We start from the raw sequence: 27,536 nt of genomic DNA, 5'->3' as shown, positions 1-27,536 counted from the left end.
TTACAAACAATAATGCTTTCTGAAATGAGTGTTTTTCCTATCCAGGTTTGACGCTCAGTGTTTTAAATACATGGCAGCATAGGCGTTATCTCCCCAGGGGCTCTGGGTGCCTGAGCACCCCCAAAATTCCCCATATAGGGGCCGGGCACCCACAAAATGCAACAGCATACATGCAGGCACCACACCCCGTGGAAAGAGCGTGGTGTTCAGGTGGGGGGTGATGGTGGAAGAGAGAGCACAGAGTTCAGGTGGGAGGGGGTCCAGTCACTGCCGCGTTGCTGGAGCTCATGCACCACCCCATGGTATGACGTCATGATGCCACAGCGTGCGTCATGATGTCATGGCACATGCATAATGATGATAATGATGATGATTATTATTATCCCGCCCATCTATGTATAAGTACATTAAAACATCAGTCATTAAAAACTTCCCTAAAGGGCTGCCTTCAGATGTCTTCTAAACATCAGATAGTTGTTTATCTCCTTGACATCTGATAGGAGGGCATTCCACAGGGCAGGCGCCACTACCGAGAAGGCCTTCTGCCTGGTTCCCTGTGACTTCGCTTCTCACAGTGAGGGAACCGCCAGAAGGCCCTCAGAGCTGGAACTCAGTGTCTGGGTTGAACGATGGGGGTAGAGACGCTCCTTCAGGTATACTGGGCATGGTGTGGTTGGGTCATGCTGGGCACCCAGAGTGTGGGACCCAAGTTGATGCCATTATGTGGCAGGATGGCAACAGGACTACAGCTAGAGTGTTCTGATGTGTAGATAACATAGTCAAACTGTGGGTTAGAACCCAGGTTCTGGGCTGCCAGATTATGACAGAGAAATTGAATTAAGTCCTTTAAAGTGTGGTTGCGGGAAGCCTTGTTTATGAGTGGTGGGTATACCTCTCCCAAATGGGGCTCCACCCACTTCTTCAGTGTTTAGGTACCATTGTGGAAGGACCACAAGGGACTGATGTGCCTGCACAAGTGACAGGAAAGTGCCATAACAAAACCCCAAGATGCACTGATGTGGTGAATGGAAGTGCCAGACTCCCCCACCCCCACTTTTTGTGCGCCTTGCAGCACCCCAATTTCACATGCGAGAAGCAAGGCGTCCTCTGAATACAAACTTACATTAAAATCCAATACCAAGAACTGGCATAGTCTTCAAAAATTTTCATCCCGACTGATCTTGCATCAAGAACATTATTGATGCCACTTTAAAAGGAAAGGGTGGGAGGGGAACATTTTAGTTTATGTAGCAGATATTCCTTATTTAAACAAAGCAACTCACTGTAATGAGAAAATGCAGGCTGTATCAAAAAACATTTTTATGCTGGAAAAATGAAACATAAAGTGCCCTAGCCAGCAATATGCTACAGTTATGATGCCACAGTTCTGAGTTTCTGCCCAAAACAAGCATTGGCTACAGGAGCAATTGAATTCTAAGGACACTTTGGAAATGCCTTGTTGCTGTGCCAGCTCCCATGTTGGTACAGAAAATATGACTGGATTGGGCCCAGACTGGTGCATCTGCCTGGTCATATTGGGGAGCTCCTAGTCACCATGTCTTCTCCTGGTAGAAAAAGTTGGTGGAGCCAGGCCCCTCTCCAGTATGGCAGATTCTTGACTTCCTCCGCCCTTTAAGTCTCACTAAACTCAGCAGAACTTTCTACTGAGTAGCTATGTATGGAACCGTGCTTGTTTATCTCATCATATGTACAGTCACATTAAATATATGTAGTAACTTTTAATCACCATTATTACTAGTAGTTATAGTACTTTCACAATACAGTGGTGCCCCGCTAGACGAATGCCTCGCTAGACAAAAAACCCGCTAGAAGAAGGCATTCGTCTAGCTGGAGGCTGCCCCGCTAGATGAAAAAGTCTATGGGGCTGCCTCACAAGACAAACATTTTTCGTCTTTTTTTCGTATAGCGAAAGCGCGGCTTGCATTGCCGCTTCGCTAGACGAAAAAACCGCTAGACGAAAAAATTCATAGAACGAATTATTTTCGTCTAGCGGGGCACCACTGTACAGTCGTACCTTGGTTGATGAACGCCTTGCGAGTCGAACATTTTGGCTCCCGAACGCAACAAACCCAGAAGTGATTGTTCCAGTTTGCGAATGTTCTTTGGAACCCAAACATCTGGCGTGGCTTCTGTGGCTTCTGATTGGCTGCAGGAGCTTCCTGCAGCCAATCAGAAGCCGCACCTTGGTTTCCAAACGTTTTGAAAGTCTAATGGACTTCCAGAACGAATTCTGTTTGACTTCCGAGGTACAACTGTATTACCAAATTTAGAAGCAAGATTTATATAGAAATCCAACATTTTTATGTGACTACAAGAAAAAGAAAATAATACAGCACAATTAATGAATACATTTTAAAGTTCCGCCATACTATGAACCTCCTTCCTTGGGGGGGTTTTAAACAGAGGGTGGATGACTACCTGTCATGGATGCTTTAGCTCAGATTCTTGCATTGCAGGGGGGTTCGACTAGATGACCCCTGGGGTACCTTCAAACTCTACAATAATTCTATGATTCTGTGAGCCTTAAAAACAAGGCATGTGAAGGATGGTTTTGCTGTAAATCTAAATGCATACTGCTAAGGCGGCTTTAACTATCTAATATGCACCTGGTGAAATTTCTGTCAATTGATCAAAGTTTCAGTATCATCTGAGCTAAAATGCACCATTAGTTGAATCTCTGTAGTGACATAAATTAATTTGGAAAGGTAATATTTTAAAGGCTGGTGTTTATATACAGGAACAAATGGTTTATTTAGTTTGAAGGAACCTGGATAGGGAGTTCATTCCTCGCTGCCATGTTGACTGGTGCTGTGTTTTGTAATAAACACAGCAAGGCTGTTCATGTGAATGCATGAAGACTTTGCTTTCACATCCAAGGTTCAAAATTTGGTATATCATAGCTGAAATAACCCAGGGAAGGAGAGGAATGGCTGGGGGAAAGTTTAAGCACCTGATCTCTTCACACTTCTTTGATACTAGTCTCTTTCTAAAGGTGCTTTCTTATATTATAAAAGAAAATGGCCACTGTGGGTATGTGAACAGTGGTGAAGCTGTAACGAGGCCCCAGGGCAAAAGTCTAGGGCCCTGCAGCCCAGGAGACACCCAAATGACCACAGAGAGGGTGGAAGATGATAGGAGGCAGCAACAAACAGGCCTGATGTCAGCACTTTGGCCACTGAACTGAAGCTACAGTAGTTGCATCACCATTCTGTCTGTCTTCTTATTTTTCAGAAAAACAATATTACCCTTTTCTACAACAAAATGGAGCTTATTCCCAAAGTACATGTGTTTTATCATCATGGCAGCAGCAGCAGCAGAAGAAGAAGAAGAAGGGGGGGAACCCAATTTTATTCCTGCAGTTGTAATGGTTCTATGATCAAAGTGAGTTTTATAGTGCAAAACTGCACATTGTTGGAGTTTTTCCTGCTTTAATTAGGCCTGGCAAACTATTTTCCTGCTTGCTGCTTTTGCATTTCAGGAATGTAGGGACAGTTGTAAAGCACAGACTAGCAGTGAGGGGGCAGGGAAGATGAGAAATGTTAATTGTGTGGTTCATGAATGTGATTTGATACAATCCCACCACCACCAGACCAGGGTCTAAAGTTTTCTAGCTGCACCAATGTAAATTTCAGACATTTGTGTATAATCTCCAGTTTGCTCCTAAGATAACTGAAATGAAGAGTATGAATATTCACCTCCTGTTTTAGCCAGATATGGCCCCATGTAATCAGTGCTCCAAAAAAATAAATAAATTCTATGGCAGTGCAGCCAAGCATAGAAATTATCATTTGGCAAACAGGTCAGGCAAAGTTATACAAACACACAGACGGACACACACAATCCATACTTTGCAGCTTCCCTGAGATCAGTGACGTTCCTTGTTTTTCCTCTTCCATCTTTGAAAGTAGTCTGATTGGCCACAGTCAGAACTCCATTTTTAGTGGCAAAATCAGGAAAACATCTCTTAAGAACTGTTAAAACAAAAACAAGGGAAAAAAATATTTATAGTGATTCCTGCTTTTAATTTTTTTTTATAAAAAAACCTCGCCATTCCTATTTGCCATTCAGTTCCATCCATTTAAGTACCCTAAACTGATTTCTGTTTGCACAGCATTCTCTTAGAAATGGAACAAATTTCATGGCTGCCATCTCATCCATGTAGTATGACACCTACAAGAAAAGGCATGTCTGAATCAGCGTGTTCTCTGCTCTGTATGTTACTTTAGGGTGCTATGGGCTGCCACCTGGCATAGGCAGGTGGTCTTCTCTTGTTCCAGTGTAGCTGGAGGACAGCACAGTGACATTTAAACTGGGGAAATCATGTGACTGGGGGATGCTGTGCATTAAGTGAAGCAAGGGGAGATTCCCAAGTGATCGTGCTTTAAAGGGCACATTGTGATTTTAGCTTAAGCTGGTTTTCTCCCTAGTTCTAATTCATCTTATGCTTTGTACTATGACCCTGACGAGCTAAGGGCACTTCAAAATCAAGTGTAGGTGAATATTGCTAGTAGTGGGGCATGCCAAGATCATTGCGTACACTGTCAGAGCAGAAAGCCAGGTCTGGCAGAACTCCCAGAGGTGGTGCTTCCTCAGACACTCAGCCAACCCTCTATGCTCCATGAGATCTCCAGAGATTTCAACAAAAACTGTCACTGCTTCGCAGGGGCCAATGTATGCCAAGGTAAAAGAGGCTTCGGCCGGGATAGCTGGGGGTTCAGGTGGCCAAAGCACACCACAGATATTAAAATACTCACAAGGCCGGCTTGGAATGATCATGGAAGGACAATCTTCATCACGCATAACTTGGGCCACAGACTGGAAACCAAAAGAAAAACCCAAAGTTAGAAATACTCATGTGAAAATTGAATCTATAGCGTTCCCCCTTTTCTTTCTTTCTTTCTTTTTAATACACTTTTTTTAAAAACCCTTGCAAATTATTTGATTGAGGCCACAGTAGAGCATCTAAATGAAAAAATAGGATGAAGCCGTGACACTCTGGCATCCTGCTAACAATGAAAACAAAACAGTAGGCATCAGACAAAAACCCTTCAACAGAGAAAGCTTCAAGCAGGTGGCCTTGTGCTCATCGCTGCTAGGAATAAAATTACCTTTTAACACAATTAACATAATTAACTTAAGGCTGCAATCAGGACTCAGCAAGGGGTTTTCAGTATGAGAGGAATATTAAAGTAGGTTTGAATATTTGTTTTTAAAGCTACCAAGTTGTTTCAAACTTATAATGTGATTACAAGGTAAGAATTAATTTCCAAGACTAACACCCATTCCCTTTTCCTATAAATGAGTAAACTGGTCACCATGGAAGAACCAATCCAAAAATATATACCTTCAACAGTATGGTAAGTAAAAAGACAGCAGACTAAAATGGAACAAGCGCCACCTAGTAGCAGACTTCCCCATTGTGTGAGAAATTTTGTATATCTATTTAAATTATAGTAATTGCATAGTGCAATTTCCTCTCCTTCCCTGTTGCCCCCCTGAGCCAATTTCTTTTGGCAGAGGAGCTGGAGACAAAAGCAGAGGAAGAGGAAGTTCTGCCATGTACATGGAAGTCCATTCTGCCATTGGAGCTGCAGCATTGGATATGGCCCATTAGTTCTAGATGTACATATAAATGTATAATTTAATTTAAGATTTAAATATAGATTAGTACATGTAATTTTTATGTAACTCTGTGCCCTCTTTTGTTTCTTTTCTTTGGTGATGGCTTTCCTCTTTTTTTGGGGGGGGGGGGTGATGACCAACTTAATTTTTAGCTACAAGACTAAGGATGAAGATTTTTGGAAACTTGCATCAAAATACCATTTTAATTATAAAATGTATCAATAGAAGGAAACCTCTTGCCCATTGCTGGTCATACTGGAGTCTTTGGGTATAATCTGCGCTAGGAATAACGTTGTTGTAACCAACAAGAGAGTTAAAAACATAACAAAACCCTGTACAGCTATGGAGATATAAACCTGCTAAGGACTGCAGCCACTTTGGACAGATAAAAGTAATATTCACATCGTAATATCTTATCTATACTCACCTTCCATGGCTTGCTAAAGCCAGGCTTGCAAAACTGTCTGTAGTATTCCCAATAACTTTTGTTATATCTGTAGGAAGATTGCATGTCTATGTAGGTTGCAAACCTGTCTGGGCACTTTGAGACACAAAGCTTTAAGGAAAGAAAAATGCACATTGATCTAAGCAACACGAGAAGATGAGAAAGTTGAATTATCAAAGCAGCTAAACAAAAAAAAAAAGCCATCTCTGAGAGTAATTCATTTCATCAGAATGTCTACTTAGCGCAGCACTTAGAAACAGACACCACATTTTTTTATATCCTTGCAGTATCTTGAAGATAAACACTTTTGAAACACAGAGGAGACAGTTTGACATTTTCACCAGCTGCAGCATTTCCCCCAAATCTTCCTGCCTGTTGGAAGCATTTGATTTTTAAATCTGTTTATTAATTCTTTTTCTTTTTAAATGAAGTACTTGGAAGAAGGCATTTTCTCGAGGCTTCCAAGTGCTTATAACTACTTTTGAAGGCAATTCAGTAGATGCCCATGTGGTGTAGTTCGCACAGTACACATACATTAATCAATGAAGTGTGCAACTGTAAAAATGGTTTTGCCCTAACAGGGTATTTGCAGAGCCAACCACTTTTACTTTCAGTAGCTCAGTCAAAAGCAAATAAAGATTTCATTATTGTACACGGGTTAAGGCTAGCCTGTGCTTTATGCAGGCCATAACTCTTTCTAAAGTCATATAATACATGACAATCAAGTTCACACAGAGTACTTCAGTTTATTTTCTGATCCCAGTATCTGCTACACCAGCAGATAATTACCTAGGATGGGAGGATACAAAACACAGCTTTTCAATGAAACTTCAGAGATATGCTGCATTTTAATTTCGCACACATGGTCTCCTTTGAACAGGCTGAATCCCTTGCAATATAAATCCAAGATATTAGCACATTTAATTTGCATGCTGTAATTACATACCCACACACCCACACCCAATGGTTCCCAATTACTGCAGACCATGTTTTTCAAAAGCCAAGCCATGGACCCCTTACTTTTGAAAATTTTGATATTTGATATGGTAGTTTTTGTTATGTCAATGGTGTCATGGATTCCCTGGGTGGGTTAGGCAGACCTCCTGGAGTCAACGGAGCATCAATTGGGACCCACTGATGTATACTATATGTTTAAATGCTGGCTTTTTCCTATTTCTTTCAAAATAAATCCCATATAAAGCTCATTTGTAAAACCTATAGCAGCACAATCCCATTCATGTTTGTTGAGAAATAAGTCCCATTCAAATCCCAGGTAAGTGGATATACAGTTTCAGGCAATGCCCTGGAATGGAAAAGAAGCTTAGCCTGTGCCTTTTGGCACTCTCAAAGCCTATTAACTCGCCTTAATTCTCAAAACACTGATTAAACCCCAGCACCCAGGAATCTAGAGCGTGTCAGGACACCCAGAAACCTGGGGAAGTAATAGCAGTATGTTTACAGATGTTCACATACACAATATTTTCAGGATCTGTATTTACCATCCCTCTCCCAACGCCACTGTAGAGAAAGCCAACAAACAGTACTTCTAAAAACTTTCACTTCAGAAGTAGCTCTAATAAGTGATACTCCTTGTGCTCTGAATCTGACTGTCATTTACATACCTGTGTTGTAGGGCACTGTAGGTTTATTAGCACTAGAGGGCTGGCACATTTCAGAATGTTAAAGTAAAACAAAATTGTCTTGTTCCTGCAAATGAATAGGTATGAAATAATAACTCCACGTGTATTTACAGTAATAATGCACAGTATGTATGAATCTATAACAGAATCACTTAAGAGACCACAACAAGAATTAAAGAAAATAGAACAAAAGCATTCTCAAGGGAATTGACAGAAGCACATATGAACTCTAATTATGGGAAGGACAATACTTCCCTGTGGAGTAGATCACAATGGCACTTAGTCACATATACCTGATTCTAGATCTCATAGGTTAAGGCTTTGTCACCTAACCATATAGTACTTCTAGTGTATTCTTCATCTATCTTGTACATATAGTAGGTGTTCAGACACATGCTACACTGCACAAACAAGCTGGTGGTTTTTATGTTAATCACAAGGTGGCACTAAAAAATCAATCAAGAATTTGTTTGCATAAGGGAACCTGTGGATTAGATAAAGTCCCAAGAATCTTCTATCGAAAAGTACTAGAATGGGCTGTATGTAAGACACACTTTAGAGCTGACATATTAGTGACTCTGAAAGGGAGAAGGGGAGAATTAACTCATTCATTTCTGTCAGCCTTGCCCAGGAACAGGCAGAACATAAAACTGGCTCCCATTAGCTGCAGCACTGTTCTCTTGAAAGGTTGGTGATAATAGGCCTTTTTCACATTCATCCATGTTAACCAGCAAATGTGAGAAGAAGATTGATAGCATGTGAGTCTGTGAACACTTTGCTGACTATCTGCTTTTTCCAAGCTCTGTCACTCTGAACCAATTCAGCAAGTCAGAAAACACAAAGAGGCCACAGAAGACATATATGGTGATTGGGTAATAAGGAAGCTTGCATATTCAAAGTTCAGGCAGGGATTCTACATTACTACAACTTTGGAAACGCACATTCATACAATTAGCTGGTAGATTATTTAGGGGCTGAAACGTTTCCTAGCTGCTGACAGTAATACAAGGAAAACACAAAATATCCAGTAAAAAAATTCGGCAGTGTATGACTGTCTCCTTCAAAGGCAAGCTTTATTTCATGTTGGAGCTATAGTCTTCTGAATGCAAAACAAATTTAGGGCTTACATGGAGATTAGCAAATAGATGGATTAAGGTGCTGATGGGTCCCCAGGAATGGTGTTAGATCAGACAAAATGGAATTAATTCTGCATTGTTGTAATTCAATTCCCCCTACCCCTAGTCTATGAATGCCCAAGTATCAAATCTTCTAAAATATTTGCTTGGTGTAGTATTTGTTTAAAACATTGGAACATTTATTTGCGTTTTATTGCTTTGTGCCAAGGGACTCTAAAGGGCATTAGCGCAAAGATTAGCATCCATCCCCAAATTTAATTTCCCTCAAGACATGAATTAGGGCCAGCCTCTAGATCTCGAATGTATATCAGCTTTGGGTCAGTGTATCAGGCTTATCCAAAACTATTTTGTTGTTGATTCCCAGCTAGTTGTTCAAAACTGCATGTGGTTTGTTATAACCATGGTTTTAAATGCTGATTTATTGAAATGAATATTGGCCCTGAAATCATGCTTGCTTTTTTTTAAAAAAGGAATTTGGCTCTATGACACTTAATACATCCATAGAGGAAGCCACCCCCTTCACACAAATGTGGGATATGTGGGTTGACCGGAGGTATCCCTCCACTTAGTTCTGCTGGCTAAGCTGGTCTTCCACCAACATTGCCACTGTGGGGTACAACTGAAAACCCCCATAACAGCACCAGGCTCTATCATCCTGGCTACCCACGACTTCCACTGTGACTGCCTTGGTCAGCCATCCTGATAATGCAACAGTGGCTCCACAGCTCTGCAAAGCCCCCACTGGCAAGGAGTGGTGGTTTGAACTGCACCATCACAGCACAACTGTATACATATCCACTCATTAGTAAACGCCTGTGTGAGACTTACTCTGAGCTAAGTGTGCATAGAATTGCAGTGGGAAAATACATATATTCAAATGCGATTTGTGTACAGTGAAGATATCACAACTCCGGCTCCCTTGCAGGATTCTTCTTACCACAATGGATGCAACAGAAGCAACTGCTTTTACTGTTTTGAACACAGTGCACGTAGTGCCGATGGAGCAATCAAGCTCTGAACTCGGTCCAAAAGGGAATCGTTGCCAATTGATACCACTGGATTCATCTGCAGTGAATTCATGCTATGTCAACATTAACTGTGAGATTTTAGTCATGTTTTGGTAATGCTATGGGCAATTGTTTCCTTTACGGAATTCTGTAGTGGAAACAAATATTTTCTTATTACATGTAGGTATGTAAGTTTGCATTGTTTCCCGTTCTGCCCTGTATTGGTGGCATGCAGCACTGTTTCCGTTCCACTGCAGTTCCATCTTCCACCAAACCTATATTATTATTATTATTATTTGTTGGCCACTGTGGTGAAACTATGTAACTTCTCTAAATTACACAATTAATTGCATAAATTATTTGATTTTGTTTTCACTACTTCATTCCACCCCACTGATTTCAATGCAAAGGAAACACAGTGCAAATGGGGGAAGGGTGTTAAATTCTTTGAGGTCTGAAACACAATAATGGACATGGATTGTATTTGCTGGATTGATTATTGTTTTGGACATGGGCCAAATAATCTAAGAGCATTTCACACCACCACAACAACAACAATAATAAAAGACCAACAACTCCTTCTATGTGTCAGTGTGCATCTATGAGGTTATAAGTAGGAACAAGCCACTTCAAGGGAAGAAAACTTGGTGCCTTCCAAATGTTGCTGGCTATACCTCTCATCAGTTAAAGCCAATGGCCAGGGATTGTGGGAATTGTAGCCCTGCAGAATCTTGAGGGCATTCCACTGGCTACCTCTCTGTAAAGGCAGTATAACAATATTTTAAATCATTATAATTCACCCCAGCTGGGAAGTGGTTCAGCTGGGAACTGGAAAGCAAAGCAAAATAATGGCTCTACATGGCAGATCATCTAACCTAAAACCATCCTATCTATTGTTCAGGAAGGCTTCCTAGGTATTCAAAGAAATCAAATATTGTACAGGATGCTGTGTCTATAAAATATATTATGCTTTACAGCAGATGATTGGATGGATAACCCACCAGACCCAGATTCTATGGAGTTGCTCTTAGATGCTCAAAACACCATGATAATGTAGGGGCATTAAAGTGGGTGATCTGCGGGGAGAAGTTGTGAGTGGCTCTTTGCCCAAAGTTCAGACCTGGACTTATAGGAATTTCCAGTAAGAAAATAAAGTGTGGTTTTTTTTAAGCTGGTAGCGGCCAATGATAGAATTCCCCTTTGCTATTTTTCTGCTGCTGGCACGTGGTACCCACTGAGCAAAGGGTATCTAGTTTACAGAGATGAGATGCAGCCTGTGGTTCTTAGGAATTATTTTTCTTCTTGGAATGACAGGAACAATTTCTCAGAGGACATTTCAATTAAATGTTCCAACTTATGCTGGCTAATCAGCTCCAATGCATTTTTATAAAGTATGGCATTCTAATCACTGGGATGCATGACGCAATCGTTATTTTACTGAATTATGAACAGCCTTCGGACTACACATGTACAATGGTTTTGCTTTGATCACTCAGCTTTTTAAAAATATATATATAAATCTTAATTGGAGTCAACACAGAGAAACCACTGAAGTAAGGCTGGGTCCTCCCTCATCTTTCCATTAAGACTTCCAGGAGACAGAAGTCTAATGCTCCCTTTCATGCATCATGAAAAGTGAAGGCAAAGGAATATCTTCGTACTTACTCATTAGGCGTGTCCTTTTGACCACAGAACTGCCCATAGCTGTCAGTTGGGTAAGCTACTTTTCTGGGGTCACCGTGTACCCAAGCTGCGAAAAAGAAAGCATCAGTGATATTTTATAGCTCAGTTTCCTCCTTGTAGCAGGTTGGCTTGGAATTAAAGTTTGCTGGTCATTAAAATGCAATGCCAGTCATGTACCATTTTAACCTCTCTCAATAGCTACTGAATACTATTGATTTTCCTTAAACAGTAGATTTCGCCGCCCCCCCTTTAATGAAAAAAGTATGGATGAATAGATAGAAAGTAAAACATTTCTCTCTCCCCCTCCCTGTTTCCATCAGGTCATATCTGGCTGGCAGCCAGAAAATGAGGTAATGCACTTAGAAAATAACGGTTATTAAAATGAGGACAGGGAACCATTACAAAGACTTTGTTGGCATAAAGCCATACAATGGCAGCAAACAAAGCTAAAACAAACCTAAGCGTGCCTGCACTCACACATCTTAGATTCTCTCTCTAAACCGAATTGCATGAGCCGCTTACAATGCACTCTCAACCCCGATTTATGCAAATCACTTTGAACTTGCTGTTCTATAATTGCCACATGTTTGCATCCCTCTTTATTTTTTTGTAGTTTTAAATTTAGAAACACTCAAAACTAAATCTTCTCCAGCGTCACTGACACACTCTAGCAATGGAGTGACAGGGCACGAAACAACAGAGCCCTGTATGAAGCTGTCCATGGCAGTCCGTACATTGGCACGTGTGGTCCAGAGGTGGTTTTATTACTATGTTTATTGTTGCATTTATATCCTACCTTTCCTTCAAGGAGCTCAATGTGAGGTACAGACTTCTCCTTCTCCCAGAGGCGTAGCTAGCTGCTCCAGCACCCAGAGCGGCCCGGGGGGCGGGACATGCCCAAGCATACGGGGGCATGCCCACGCCGATGTCACCCCCTCAAGGATGACACCCGGGGCGGGCCACACCCACCTTGCTCCACTACTGCCTCCTCCCCATTTCTTCCTCTCAACAACCCTGTGAGGTAGGTTAGGCTGAGAGGCAACGACTGGCCCAAGGCCACCCAGTGAGCTTCATGGCTGAGTGGGAAATTGAACCCTGGTCTCCCAGGTCCTAGCCCAACACTCTAACCAGTACACGACATCTTAAGCTAATAAAACTACCACCAAAGCCGCTTCTTCTCCCTTCTCTGGTGGGGCAGGGGGAGCTTGCAGTGGCTCTGGATGAGTGAGGAGAAGCGGTGGTGGCTTCTAGTGAGTTCTCATGAGAGCCATACAAGATCATGAGGGTCTCTTGTGAGATCTCACTAGAAGCCACTGCAGCTTCTTTTGCCAGCAGGGGGAGGGAGGGCATCTGTGGAACAGCCACCCCTTGGATTCCGTCACCTGAGGTAGCTGCCGCAGTTTGCCTCATGGCTGGCCGTGCTGACTTAAACCTCAGTCTCTGATTGATATGTAACGAGAAGCAGGAGAATAAAGGAGTGTGCAAGTCTGATGTTTTGGTCAGGTTCATATCACTAAACCATGGTGTCTGATGTCCAGCAGAATTATATACAGTATTTGAGCTTCTGGGCTAGTATCCGTAGGCTTGTGCAAAATTAAGTTTGAGTTCCAAAAAGTCTGATGTGATTGTTTAAAGGCAGGGAACTCCACAGCAGTTAAATTCTATCAAGTATAGAAGTATATAAAAAGGTAAAGGGACCCCTGACCGTTGGGTCCAGTCACAGAGGACTCTGTGGTTGTGGTGCTCATCTTGCTTTACTGACTGAGGGAGTCAGTACAGCTTCCGTGTCATGTGGCCAGCATGACTAAGCCGCTTCTGGCAAACCAGAACAGTGCCAGGAAACGCCGTTTACCTTCCCGCCAGAGCGGTACCTATTTATCTACTTGCACTTCGTGCTTTCAAACTGCTAGGTTGGCAGGAGCAGGGACCGAGCAACGGGAGCTCACCCTGTTGCGGGGATTCGAACCGCCAACCTTCTGATCGGCATGCCCAAGGCTCTGTGGTTTAACCCACAGTGCCACCCGCGTCCCTAGAAGTATATAGGAGTGCAGTAATTCTTGGAGTTTTGTACATACAATTGTGATTTCTTCCAGGGACAAGAAAAACTTACAGCTGGTGTAGGGTGCATAACAAAATTGCACATGTTAAAACATTGTGTCATACTGCTTCTAAATTAATAGACTTTTTGGTATAACATTTGGATATTTAGGTTACTTCTCTGTATTACTGACTCCCCCAAAGAGTAGCACAAAGCCACTAGCACATTTGCTTAGCAAGGGTAATACTACACCTCTGAGGTTTAAAATCCTAAGCAATGCAATGTATCTACCTTCAAAGATACAAAACCAAGCCAAGGTCCATACTAAAAAATCATGACCTAAAAACATTAGGCACTATGGGGTGGTTGTTTTTTTTTTGGGGGGGGGGAAATGTTTGGTGTCTATCATCTACTAATCCTTAGATATATATAAACTGGAGAACAGAAGAAAGAACATTCTTGAAACGCGACATGATGTTTGTTTGTGCACAAAGGAGGTTTTCATTGTCCTTGAATATTTCCCCACATCTATTGCAGAAAAATGCCATGTCCAAACAGATCAATTTTTGCAGTTGATATGAATGCCTTTAATCTCTTCTTTATACACTCTACAGTGCAGTTTCTGTAGCAACCTTTCCTCTTTTTGAGGTTAGTTTGTTTTCAAGAATGTTGACACTACAGAAGATTTCCCCCTCTCTCATAGGACTGTTATTCTTCTCACCAGTACACGTACCAGCAGGGATAAATCTTGTTGTGTGAGATTTAAAGCAGTCCAGCAATGTTGGTTGCAAAACTTAACAGCTGCATTTTTGCAGATAATTTAGAATTAGCTACTGCTGCCAACTGATCCAGCTTGTTTCCGAAATTAGTTTTCATATTGCAAGAACTTCAAATAGTAGAGAAATGGTACTCTGGCTAATGCTAACACACAACAATGTTCACATACAAACCAGAAGTCTCTCCCATGTAGAACAGGAATATGCCATGTTAAATCTGATGAAGAACAGAGTGGTCAGTGGATAATCAGATTTGGACCTTAAGATCCAAATTCACATCCATGCTCAGCCACCACATTACAGCCTATTCATAGAAAACATTTGTTCTATGCAAGTAGTTCTAAATTTTGTCAGACACACACTTAATCTGGAAAAACATAGCATAACCTGGCAATTATAGATACAGTCAACAGCAATTCTCATAATAACAGCTGTGTTTTTCCAGTTACTGCTGTCATACTTACTGCCAGCTTAACCAGGTTACATTTGCTGATGTGAATACATGTTGTGTGAAATGCCCTTCAGCCTCATTCAGTCATCACAACTGCCTCATTGGGACAAGAACTACTGAGAAGAGTCACTGTGATCACTAAGTCTGTGCTGTTTTGGTTTCTTGAATAAAGAGTTAACTTCACTGACACTAATGTTTTTTTATTGCTGACTTACTCCAGACCCTGGCTTCTGACACAAGTCTCCCCTGGGGTTGAAGAAGGTACCTAGGTGGGCAAAGGTTAAAAGAGGCTAACTTCACCCTGCTTTGCCATCCAGGTCTTGGTTATACACTGAGAAACAACAGGGCCCATGAGAAGGCAGTCCCACCTAAACTGTAATTTGAGCCCCACAAGTCATTCCTGCAAAATGGAAACAATAATGATCTAACTACACAAGCACATTTTAAAAACTGCATTGTTTCTACAACACAAGCAGTGCACAGCAAGTGATGTGATTGTTTTATCAGCCCAACAGATGGTAAAAAAAGCTAGAAGGAAGTTCTTGAATTACACAGAACTCTTCATTAGGCAAAATAAAACATCACCATTCCCCCACATAAATAGTACTCCAGATCTTCTAAAATTTGATTAAATAAATATTGCGGCTGCCTTCCGGGACATTCAGATCAATGAAATTTAACTGTGTACTTTTGCAATGGAGTTTGAACAGAGCTCTGGAATTTGAGGTCAGTTTTGCCCCTAATGGCAATTTGTATCATCAGTTTCCCTTCACCTATGAGCAAACATACAAATGGCAGCAAGGAGTGGGGAGTCCCCTGCCCCTACCAGCCTGTTCACTTCAAAGGGGGAGCTGCTTCAATGAGTGCTTTTGCAAAGGGCAAGTCCTTTGCAAAAGCCCTCTTTGAAGCAGCTCCACTTCTCATTTGTGAGCAAGCAGGCAGGCACCAGAGGTCAGGGAATTTGGGCTGGCCACCCATTTAAAAGAGAAGTGCAAAGGGCTTTAATCCTCAGTCACTGGCTGAGCCTTCCTGACAGTCCACTAATCACTTCCCCCTCAGGCAGCCTTTTCCCACCCTTACCACCACCACTAAATTGACAATGCTTCTCTCAGCTCATACAGCTGCTTCGTAGGGAGCTTGATTTACATGGGAAGGAAATGTGTACTGACTCATTCCCATGCACCTTCCTCTCCACTGCAAATGCTAAGGAGCTATTCCCAGTGCCATTCACGTAGGCAGCAAGGAGAAGGGAGGCATGCAGTGACATCATTTGGACCCCACCATGCACCTCCCCTCTGTCTGTGCGTGTGAGTATGTTTTCTCCCTGCGTATTTGTGTTTGGGTAGCTGGGATGTGCATGGCCTACAAACTCACTGTCCACCAGTGAATGCAAGCCAAAAAGGTTGCCTATTTTTGCTATGTAGTCATACCTTGGTTCTCAAACAGAATGCATTCCGGGAGTCTGTTCGACTTCCGGAACCGTTCAAAAACCAAGGCACGGCTTCTTATTGGCTGCAGGAGAGTCCTGCAGCCAATTGGAAGCCATGCTGCATGTTCAGCTTCCAAAAATCGTTCAAAAACTGGAACACTCACTTTTGGGTTTTGATCGTTTAGGAGCCGATTTGTATGGGAGCCAAGGCATTTGAGATCCAAGGTACAAATGTATAGCACTCTGATCTGAGCGAAACACCAGCAATGTTGCAGAGGAATAGGTCCTCAGGTAACATGCTCCCCGACTTTAGCAGAGGAACCCCCAGCCTACCAATCAGGCCACAGAACACCCAGAAGTGTTCATGCTACATTGCAATTTTGTATCCGCCATAATGGCAACAAACAAGTGTTGCACTGACCTATTTTAAGGAACATGGTTTTGTTTGCCGAATTCTTTACCTCCTGAATTTACAAGTACACCCCCCTCATTTACACAGCAGCTTTGTTTTGCAAGTAGATTCATCTCAGTTTGCTGTGAAATCGGATTCCTTTAAATGGGAATCCCTTCTGCTATGTGGATACAGAGGGTAGATGGCTTTACATCTCAGCTGAACATAAGGAGAAAGCAAAGTGTGGTACTATTTAAGATTTAGCACTTGATAAATATCTCATTCTCTTTCCCATTCTAGAAAGAATAGAAACTAGCTGAACAACATCCACAGAAAGAAGAAATCGGCCTTAGACAGCTGTGTAGTTTATTTGTTGCAGGTATTTGTTGCGATGAACTGCTGCTGACCCAATACCAAGTATTAAATGAAATAGAATCCAAGCATACAGAACTTCAGCACCCATAAAATGTTCTGCATGGCTGAATACTTGATTGTTGGCAACGACCAAGGGCCTCCTTAAAGGCAGGGGGAGGGAGACAGTCATACTAATCAGCTGAACATTAGTTTTTAAAACCTCTTTTAGTTTTTGCATATAAAGAGATGGACCAATGATATATGAAACTATGTATTTACCAAGACCAGCACAATTGGGGGTGGGGGTGGAAGACTCTGATGCTCTATAATACAGTTGTACCTCATGTTATGAACGCTGAGTGTTGCATTCGTCACGGGTTACAAACCCACCAAACCCGGAAGTACCGAAACAGGTTACTTCCAGGTTCGGCAGTTCGCGCATGCGCAGACACATCAAATGGCGTCACACGCATGTGCAGAAGCACCGAATCGTGCGGCGAGCATGTGCAGACACGGCACTCAAGATGCGGACTGCTCAGGATGCGAACGGGGCTCCGGAACGGATCCCGTTCGCATCCCAGAGGTACCACTTCATTGAGAAAGCAAGGAGCGTAAATCGTTTTTTCCTCCTGCGCTTTTTCTGAAGTGGACACCACCACTATGGTGAGATGCCTAAATTGTGCTCACCTTGGGAGCCCGCATATATTTCACCATGAGGAAAAATAAAAGCACCATTGCAGACATTGCAAAATGGCAACAACAATAGGATGCATTACGGTGGTACCTTGGTTTAAGAACAGCTTAGTTTATGAACAACTTGGATTAAGAACGCTGCAAACCCAGAAGTAGGTGTTTTGGTTTGTGAACTTTGCCTTGGAAGCAGAACATGTTTTTTCCCCTGTTGAGTATTTTGCATTTGTAAATTGAGTCCCCTACTGCTATGGGAAGGCACACCTTGGTTTAAGAACGCTTTGGTTTAAGAACGGACTTCTGGAACGGATTAAGTTCATAAACCAAGGTACCACTGTAATTAGTTGCATCTCCTGTCATCTTTCTACATTATATAATGACTTGCAATGCCAAATAGATATTGTTCTCATATAGCATTAGCTCAGCACAGACATATGTTAAACAGAAATGTATTTGGGATGAGTGTGTTATGTTTTAAACTTCATTTACAAATTTACAAACTGGTACCATATTTTTTATATCAGCATAACTAGCTTTATTGCTGGATTTGATGTATTACCTTTTCCAATGCAAGTAAGTCTGAAATTTTTAATAACATCCGTGAGTGTCCATATTCCCATTTTTAAGCAGAAATTATTTTTTGCAGCCATTCATAACATGAACCGCAATTCTTTATCCAACCAATAATAAAACAATCTTGTTCAAAAGGACTAATAATAATAATTTATTATTTCTACCCCGCCCATCTGGCTGGGTTTCCCCAGACCAATACTGGGTCTACAGAGACAACAATCCTAATAACTTTCTCAATATACTTTAGGCAACTCTTTCTTATACGGTTTCAACATTGTTAGCCTAATTGCCTGCCAAAATCTTTGTTCCAAGTCTTCATATCACTTGACAGATCCTTAGTGCAAACTTCCAGGAAGCATTCATAAATCTCTGAGAATCTTAATATGTCAGCATTCCATGTAACAACGGTATAACACAAGAATGACATGTGTGTGTGCAAAAGCCTGTCAGCTCCCCATATTTCAAACCATCAAGTTATGCTGCCATCACTCACTTATGTACTTCAAGCACACAAAGCACTAGAAATCACAAACATCTATCATTTTAATGCATTTGTCAAATATCCTCTCATTTTGTATTCCTTTATTGGTCTGGGATTGAGTAAGTGACTGCAAAACACTAAACTATAAGATTCCCCATCAAGGACAAAATATGGAGAATAACTACTTGCTTTGGAAACTTAAAATAGGCTGCAAATCAGTTGATAATTAAGAACCAACAGCATTCTTGTGAAGTGTTTGCAAGCATTCTTGTGAAGTGTTTCCCTTTAAGAGAGAAAACATTTAAAATATTTTAATATGTGGCAATAAAAACCGGCCAGTTGTGCTTATGGATTTTAAACACTAGCAATTTACCAACACAGTGAAGCAGATTACAGGGCACATGGTCCTAAATTTATACATAGGGATAGGTGCTGTAAAAGCAGTCATGGAAGCAGGGATGCCTCTTTTTGAATACAGAAGGTAAATTTGGTTTACTACTTCACAGGTGGCCTCCTGCCCCATTGATTAATCTCCTGTTGTGTCTTTGAACAGATTAACACTTACTGCAACATAAAGATTTCACAAACAGAAATAGAAATATGTAGGGGAGCATCTGACCTAAAGATTCACAGATAACAAATTCTCATATAACAATTGAGAGCTGTCTATGCTAATCACTTGCTCACTTGAGTTTCACTTATGCTCTTGGTTTAGCAAAATGCTTAGCATAGTGAGCTCTCAATTGTTATAGAAGAACTGTCAGGAACTAAACCATATAATATTTTTCTTATTTTGGATTATACCATTCTTGCAGCCCTTTGAATCTTTTTATAATATTTCATTGGTTTTTGTCTTAAATGTTTTACTAGGGTTTTTTTTTAAAAAAATGTTCTTAATAATCCAGAAAATGCAAATGTAAATATTGTGGACTGAATTCTTCAAAAATTGAAATGTCACTGGATGTCATATCAGCACCATTGGCCTGATGGTAAAGTTGACCCAATGACAGCAATTAATAACTCCTGTAATAAATATTTATGTGGTTCATAATCATTCAGCAACCAGTCATCACTGAAGCAGATCAGAGAAAGACTATTACCATAAATCACTAGCTTTGGTCATGCAAGAAGATTTGATGGTCCTTTTATCACCACATGACAATATAATGCCTTTGGAACTACAGTGAGAGCTAAATCCCTTCCTGATTGTACTGTTGCAAATATTACTCAAGCCACACTGATTGCATGTATTACTAAAGTTAGAATTTCAGCTCAGCATTCCCCCCCTCCCACAATCAATAGCAAACTCCGTGCTCTAGAAGTGATGGATCTGAACTTTTCTGTTTCTGTACCCATCCAAACAAAATGTGGACTGAAGATCTGCTTCATACATTTATAGACCATAGAAAACCTTCCCCCATTTTTTTAATCAATAAAGTGAAAGGACAGAAATATACAGATCTTATTCGGTCACGAGATGCTTTAGGCACAACTCATGATTGTGAATTGATTTATACTCTATTTTCCCTTTATATGAACTTTATTGACTCTCATGCATTTTGAACAGGACAACTCCCTGGAGTCTATCAAAGGCTGATCTCATCTTTCATTTTAAAAAAAAATAAAGCAAAGGAAAAAGTGTAAAACAAGACTGGTGATGATAATAATAATCATATAGCCAGCTTGTGTACAAGTATGTGTGTAACAATCATCTAGATCCGACTAGCTTCAGAATCTGAATTTGAGATTGAAAAAGTACTCCCATAAGAGGAACAGAAAATAGCCGCCGCCCCCCAAAATGTATCTTGATTTGAGGATGGAAAGCTTTTATTTTGAGCATTTACAGGTATTCAAAAGTTTAACTAGAGATTCTCTCTTTACAGTTAGAGCACAGGCAATACAGTGTTATGTATACAGACCATATCGTCTTTGATGAATGCCTGTGGGGAAAATAGAACTGGGCAACCAACCATTCAGTCATCTAGATTTTATGCAGTACATGATTCCGTAAAAACCTTATGTAGAAAACTGCTGTGAAATCCTAGCCAGAGGATTAAAGGAGATTTACAGGAGATTTGTGCATTGCTGGGTTTGGGATTCCAGGGATGTTGGGCACAAGCTACCAACCATCTCCCTAGTCTCTTTTTCCTGGAAGTATTTGGTTCCTCTAATCAATCTATTGTTCAGAATGATGAACCAGTAACAAATGTGGTCACACATTTAAAAATTCTGTTTCACGAAGGGATAGCTTGAAGGGAAACACAAACTCGGTAGGGCAGGGTATTAATGGGTACAAAAACCTTTATTATACATGGAATGTACCTGCCTCAGGGATGGGGAGATCCTCTGAAACATAAAGCATGTTATCTGAGAGTCCTGTGCCAAAGGCAGGTAGTGTTTCTTTTAGAGTTGGCTTGGTTACAGCCCAGAGGAAATCTGGAACCTGTCTTTATAAATATTGAACATGGTTCAGTTTAAAAGAGAGCCAACAAAAAAAAGTATACTTTCATCTTGACTGTATAGTTTTTGCCTTTTCTATGGAACTATGATGTGCTGGAGAGCTGTACTGTTTGTTCCAGCAGGTCAAAGCATGCACACCCTTTCTAATTCTCTTGATTGTACTTCTTCTGTAAGATGAGTGTTCCTTTTTGTAGTCTAATGGCATAATACTCTTACTATGTAGCTGTACAGCACAGAAAAAATGTTATGATGTTAATAAAAAGAAATCTTATAAATTTCAGGAAGGCTAAGCCAGAACTGAAATCAACTCTACTACCAAAGAGCAGCATCACATGTAAATAAAGAGCGGACTAAGTCCAGATCCATTTATGTTAACGGGAGTTTGGCCACTGAGTTAAAAAGATGTATCCAGGAGTTGAACATTCATGCTAGCTGCTGGGGTTTGTCTTGGGGTTGGAGCTGCCTTCCCCAACATGTGACCCTCCATGGCCAGTGGTCAAGGATAATGGGAATTGTAGACCAACAATTTCTAAAGGGCACAAGGGTGGAGAAGACTTGTCTAATAAATACACCAAGTGATGTCAAAGAAGAACTGTGTGATAATATCAGACATGGTTTGCATTGGACATTGGGTTGAGTGGAGATTAAAGAGACGTGGAGCAGCAGCAGCTGTGTGCCTTATAAAACTTTGGCTCTCAGTGAAGTTCTCTCCAACAAAATTGAGATGCAGATTAAAGAATCTTCTGTTGATCATTAGCTCTGCATCCCACTTAAAAAGCAACTGTTCTATTCATTATTTGCATGGATTGTTGCTAACATTATAAAGAATTCATTTTTAAAACTTTTTATTTTCTCCCACTTCTAATTACCAACATTTTCCTGCTATAACTAAAGCTTTTTACAGTAATGAAGAACAAAATTATTGAACCATGGCTACTCTACCAGCTTTGTTTCATATTGGATTTTTTTTTGTCAATATACCAATCATTTTTATTTCCCCCCTATAATTACAACAGTCAATGAGAGCAGGTAGTTCATGCTTTGTTTCCAAGAAATGTGTTAAATGAATGTAATTATATTTAATCGGGATGTCCATTTAACTTAAAGCAACAATTGCTTCTCAAGTAAATTAGGAGTTACTTTCCTATGAATAGGATAAGCATCAACTGTACATGTATTTACTTACCCACAATTCCTAAAGCAATGTAACCCAGGATGACCACAACGAAGATGACACAACAGAGAACGTCTGTACAATGCCTAAAGACAGAACATATTGAGCAGTTACACAAGTGTCCCATAATACAATTGTGAACCAAAATAAAATTGAATTCTTGGTACACTGTAGGTGCAAATTGCATATATTCAGCAGATCTACCCATCCACTGGCAATCACTTTCAGCATGCTAATCCTTCTGCAAATCTCATTGGTATCATTAGTTTGGACAGTTCAGGACCCCACTGCCTTTTTTCATAGCTGAATACAACTTTAATTCTAGATCAGGGATCACCATTTGAAGCACAGAAAACCTGGTGAACCATTGCAGTTCAGTGTCTTAATGTTCAGCAGCTCAGTGATCAGATTACTGTGTAAGTGGATGTATGTGCAAGTCCCATAGTGCTCAGGGAGCATCCCCTCTCAGAACAATGCCACTACATGGCTACTCAAGCGTAAGCACAACTTAATTAAATGGCACTTCATTCTAGGTAAGTAGGGTTAGAATTGCAGCCTTTGGGTGGTCAATGTTAGTCACATTACATTAGACCTATTGAAGTTAAGAAACATGACTAACTTAGGTTGATTATTTTCAATGGGTCTGATCTGAGTAGGCCTTGGCTGAATATGACCTTCAGTCTGGAAATAAACCTGGTAAATTCAAGATCATAGAACTGTAGAGTTGGAAGATACCCTGAGCGTGATCTAGTCCAACCCGCTGCAATGCAGGAATCTCAACCAAAGCATCCATGGGAGATGGCCATCCAACCTTTACTTAAAAACTTCCAAGGAAGGAGAGTCCACCATCTCTTGTGGGAATTTGTTACACTGCCAAAAAGCTCTTACTGTCAGAAAGTTCTTCCTGATGTTTAGTCGTAATCTCCTTTATCATTGGTTGGCCCCTCCTCTCCATACATTCTAGCTTGTCAATTTCCTTCTTAAACTGTGGTGCCCAGAACTAGACACAGTATTCCAGGTGGGGTCTGACTAAAGTGCTGCTGCTATTACTGTCCTTGATAAAGAGGTCTGACTAATAGTGGTGTTATTACTGTCCTTGATAAGGAAACTAGATTTCTGTTGGTGCAGCCTAGAATAACATTAGCTTTCTTTGCTTGTGCATCACACTGTTGACTCATGTTAAACATGATCTATTAAGACCCCTAGATCCTTTTCACATGTACTACTGGCAAGTCAGGTGTTCCCCATCTTATATTTGTGCAGCTGGTTCTTCCTACCTAAGTGTAGAACCTTAAGATACTTGTATGCAGTGTCCACAGATGCACCTATAACAACTGCTGTATCAACACAACTTCCATGTTTGAAACAGTCACCAGAATAAATTGCTTTCTAAATTATTTATGTAGACAAAATACTTCTCAATGGAGGTAGTTCTCACATTCAGCTATAAGCCATCAAGGAAGAAGAAATAAAATACTGGGTGAGATAAATGCACATGGATCAAAATCCCTAATAATTTTCATACCTGGGAAAAATATATCTGAAGAATTTGATTGTCCCATAAAGCACTGATGGAAAAACAGCAGGGTCAATTAGCTTCACCAGTCAAGCTGAAAACCCCCACGAAAGGTAAATCCACAAGGAGGGCGAAAGAATATTATAACACTTAAGTCACTGTTAAAATAAATGAGCCAGGAGGAGTGGTGAGAGCGCAAAAGCAGAACATGTGAACAGAGCACAAACAGCAAATGAACACCAGTATTTCTCAGCACTCTAACTTTAAGCTAAGTGGGTCAATCCACTACACTTCTATATACCTAGAGAGATATTCACTGTATCAAACTTAAAATATTTTACAGAGCTACAATCTGACCTATTTCTCATTTTCTGATTTAATATTCCTTCCACTTTGATTTTGTTCTCTGCTTTCGAGAATGCATTTGAGTCAACAAGTGAATCAACCCAACCCCATCTTCATTAAGTAAATAAAATTCAAGGGATCTTTCACAGAAATGGCAAAAAAAACCACAAAGACTGCATAGATTCAAGGTGTTCGTTCCGGCCTATTTTTAGAGCAGATATTCAAGGTGGACTGATCTAAAGTATAATTACGTGTGCACTCAAAACCTGCTCTTGACATTCTTAGCTTTGCAAATTGAAGGCCATCCTGGAAGGGAAGATGGCAAAAGGCTTTAACGAACTTGAGACTGGAAGAGGGCACATCTCAAGAAAATTAAGTCATGGGTAAAGCAGCTGCTAAGAGTGTGCTCAGCCTCAATCCATAAAGGGCACTGAAACCAAGGAGCTAGGGGCAAACTTTCTAGACAGGGAAAAAGAGGAAATGAGAACACAACAACAAGGGTGAGGTTAGGGGTTCACCTTGGTCACTGACAGCCATCCTGACAGTATATTTTAAAATACAATTTAAAATATTTATAAAGTGCTCATGTTATTAAAAAAAATCAGAAAATATATATTTGCGAAGGCTGCTGTTGCTTTTCAAGGCATTATCTTTGAAAATGCACATAATAATTTTGCTATTTTAATGAACACCTATTGTACAGAAATCTGATAGAATACATATTAGAATGCATAGTGTAACATACGTTGGATTCTGGGATTCAATTGGTTAGAATGTGGTGCTAATAACACCAAGGTTGCAGGTTCAATCCCTGTATGGGACAGCTGCATATTCCTGCATTGCAGGGGGGTTGGGCTAGATCTGTGGCTCCCAACGTGGGGCACACACCCCACACGGGGACAATTTGATTTTTAAGGGGGGGGATTGAGAATGAGTTATTAACAGTTAATGGGCTTTTAGGCTTCCTCCATGTGAATAGGAGTTCACTTTTTGAATAATAAGAATTATATGTCAGGGGAGCATCAGGATTTTAGAGATGCTTAGGTGGGGCATGGACAAAAAAAAGGTTGGGAACCCCTGGGCTACATTCTCCTCAGGATCCCTTCCAAAACTACAAAACTACAATTCTATGATTCTATTATATTCATTGGGGACCAAACTAGTACCCTTATGTTCTTGCTGTGCCAGGCACCAGGTACCACAAACACCCAAGGATCAAGGTTTCAAAGGTTCGGGACAGTGTGACAGACAATGCCTCTCTGATGAGGCAGAAGCTAAATGAATCTGAATGCAGATTATTCATTTGGAACTGCAGTTATTTAGGTAACTGAAAGTTCTATTCAGGGAGTTAAGAGTTATGCAATGAAAGCTTCGCTTCGCCTTGTGATCCTTGTCTATCTAGACTGATAGGGATTTACTCTCAAAAAGAGGAAGTGGGTGACCAGTGCTCTAATTCAGCTTTGCCCCAAACATTTAGTTCAGGTGTTACTTTCTTTTGGTTTTTAATCAATGCCATTACAAGCAAAGCAGTATCCTTTCCCTTACGATGACCAATAAACGCTATGACCTTTCACCAACACAAGGGTAAATCAACTACTTCAAGATTGAAGCTCTATTTCATTTTTCAGTGCATGTTAAAAAGTGCAACATTTAATTATCAAACAAAGAAAACTAGAACACTGCAATTATTCAGTAACATATTTTTTTTCTTCTTTTTAAGCAACATTATAAATTTACATAACTAATAGCATGATAAACAGCAGCCATAATCAAGACATTCTAATCATTTCTTCCTTGTGACATTTGGTGCAGCCATCCTCCAATGAGTACTTATTGTACGTATCCTAATTTTTGGCCTATATTTTATCTTGAATGTCACACACGTTTTACACTGCTGCACCCAACAGAGGTTTCATCGTGATGGAAATATACTACACATTTGTAAATATAAAGGGATAATAGCTGTTTCAGCAAAACACACACACACACAACTTGATGAGATTATGACATAATCTCTTTCTCCCTGCAGGATGCTAAATGCACCATAGCTCTCTTCATGTGGTGTGTGAGAGAGAGGTGGGGAGGAGGTAGCAGGTCCCAGCAAGCAGGTAAACTACAAATACCTGAGGAGGGCTATGGTTTTATTAGAAAAAAGGAGATTATATATTAATCTCATCAACATGGGGCTGAGCAACAAAGATACAATAGAGATATTTGGGTAAGGAAGTGTCGTCTCATTCTGCCCTTCATTATATAGACTATGAATGCCTGTAGAGGGTTTAGACAGGACAAAATTCTAGAATAATAACAGACCGAGACACATCCTGAAAAGCAATGATTTGTTCTAAATATGAATAAGTGGAAATTGCTACTGTGTGGGTTGCCAAATTTCAAAAAGTGAAAATCAAGATAACAAAAGCTTTTTAGTTTTTACGTAGCATTCTAATGTTCATTCTTCTATAGTGCTGAAAACTTTGTACAGCAGTTAAGGCCTTATTTGTGAAGGCTTATTTGTACGTTTTTATGTCTCTCTTCTTGTTTTGTTTTCATCTACAGCTTTCCTGTTTTGATTTTAAAACTTTAATTTACACTCCTCCTGTGACCTGCCTTAAACCACCGATAATGCAGCTGAGCAGAGTAAAACAGAGGCTCACAACTGGCTTAAGAGTCCAAACTATGCTTGACTCTTTTTTTTAAGGGATGCTTTTAATGTTAAAATAGGTTTAAAAAAAATATGTGTACCCTAAATATATACCAGTTGGTGTAGGAACCAACCAGAGGAGTGGTGACCTAATCTTGAGTGCTGCCCAGGACCTGGCACAAGATGCAATCGCTGTTGGGAGCAAGTGCCAAAAAAATCCAACATGGACATATTTGATTTCAAAAGAAGACGCTTCACCCAAATGAGAGAAACACATTAATACATCCTTTTTACCAAAGTCAAGAGGAACTCCCCTATGAAGAAAGGCTGTGTCCTTTGGGGTTTTTTAGTTTAGAAAAGATGTGGGTATGAGGTGACACAATATAAGTTTATAAAATTATGCATGGCATGGAGAATGTGGATAGAGAAAAGCCGTCATCCCCCCATCTCATAACAATAGAACTCATGGATAATTCATCCAAGAAGCTGAGTGTTGGAGGATTCAGGACAGATACAGCAAAGGACTTCTTCACCCAGCGCTTAAACTATGTGGAAGTTTACTTCCACAGGAACCAGTGACGGCCACCAACCTGGATGGCCTTAAAAGAGGATGAGGCAATGGATATATTCTCTGCCTCCACAGTTGAGTCAGCAATGCTTCTG

The 27,536-nt window shown here is 40.6% G+C and overlaps 1 protein-coding gene across 5 annotated transcripts in view; it reads right to left on the bottom strand.

Moving 5' to 3' along the window:
* The window catches only part of SLC44A5 (solute carrier family 44 member 5), a 155,924-nt gene that overhangs the window by 30,218 nt on the left and 98,170 nt on the right, over nucleotides 1–27,536 (bottom strand). For 3 of the 5 annotated variants that reach the window (XM_033151796.1, XM_033151794.1, XM_033151795.1), the window contains exons 3-9: nucleotides 22,384–22,457; nucleotides 11,537–11,621; nucleotides 7,711–7,795; nucleotides 6,071–6,199; nucleotides 4,776–4,836; nucleotides 3,869–3,992; nucleotides 1,124–1,207 (exon numbers count right to left, since the gene is read on the bottom strand). In XM_033151796.1, coding sequence (XP_033007687.1) covers nucleotides 1,124–1,207; nucleotides 3,869–3,992; nucleotides 4,776–4,836; nucleotides 6,071–6,199; nucleotides 7,711–7,795; nucleotides 11,537–11,621; nucleotides 22,384–22,457 — 642 coding nt within the window. The remainder of the gene's footprint in view (nucleotides 1–1,123; nucleotides 1,208–3,868; nucleotides 3,993–4,775; nucleotides 4,837–6,070; nucleotides 6,200–7,710; nucleotides 7,796–11,536; nucleotides 11,622–22,383; nucleotides 22,458–27,536) is intronic. The other 2 variants (XM_033151798.1, XM_033151797.1) reach the window with 1 other exon arrangement.

This window comes from Lacerta agilis, chromosome 6 (genome assembly GCF_009819535.1).
Source record: "Lacerta agilis isolate rLacAgi1 chromosome 6, rLacAgi1.pri, whole genome shotgun sequence".
NCBI classification, from domain to species: Eukaryota; Metazoa; Chordata; class Lepidosauria; order Squamata; family Lacertidae; genus Lacerta; species Lacerta agilis.
Note: the sequence above shows the minus strand (reverse complement) of the source record. Positions and strands in the feature narration are given on the sequence as shown.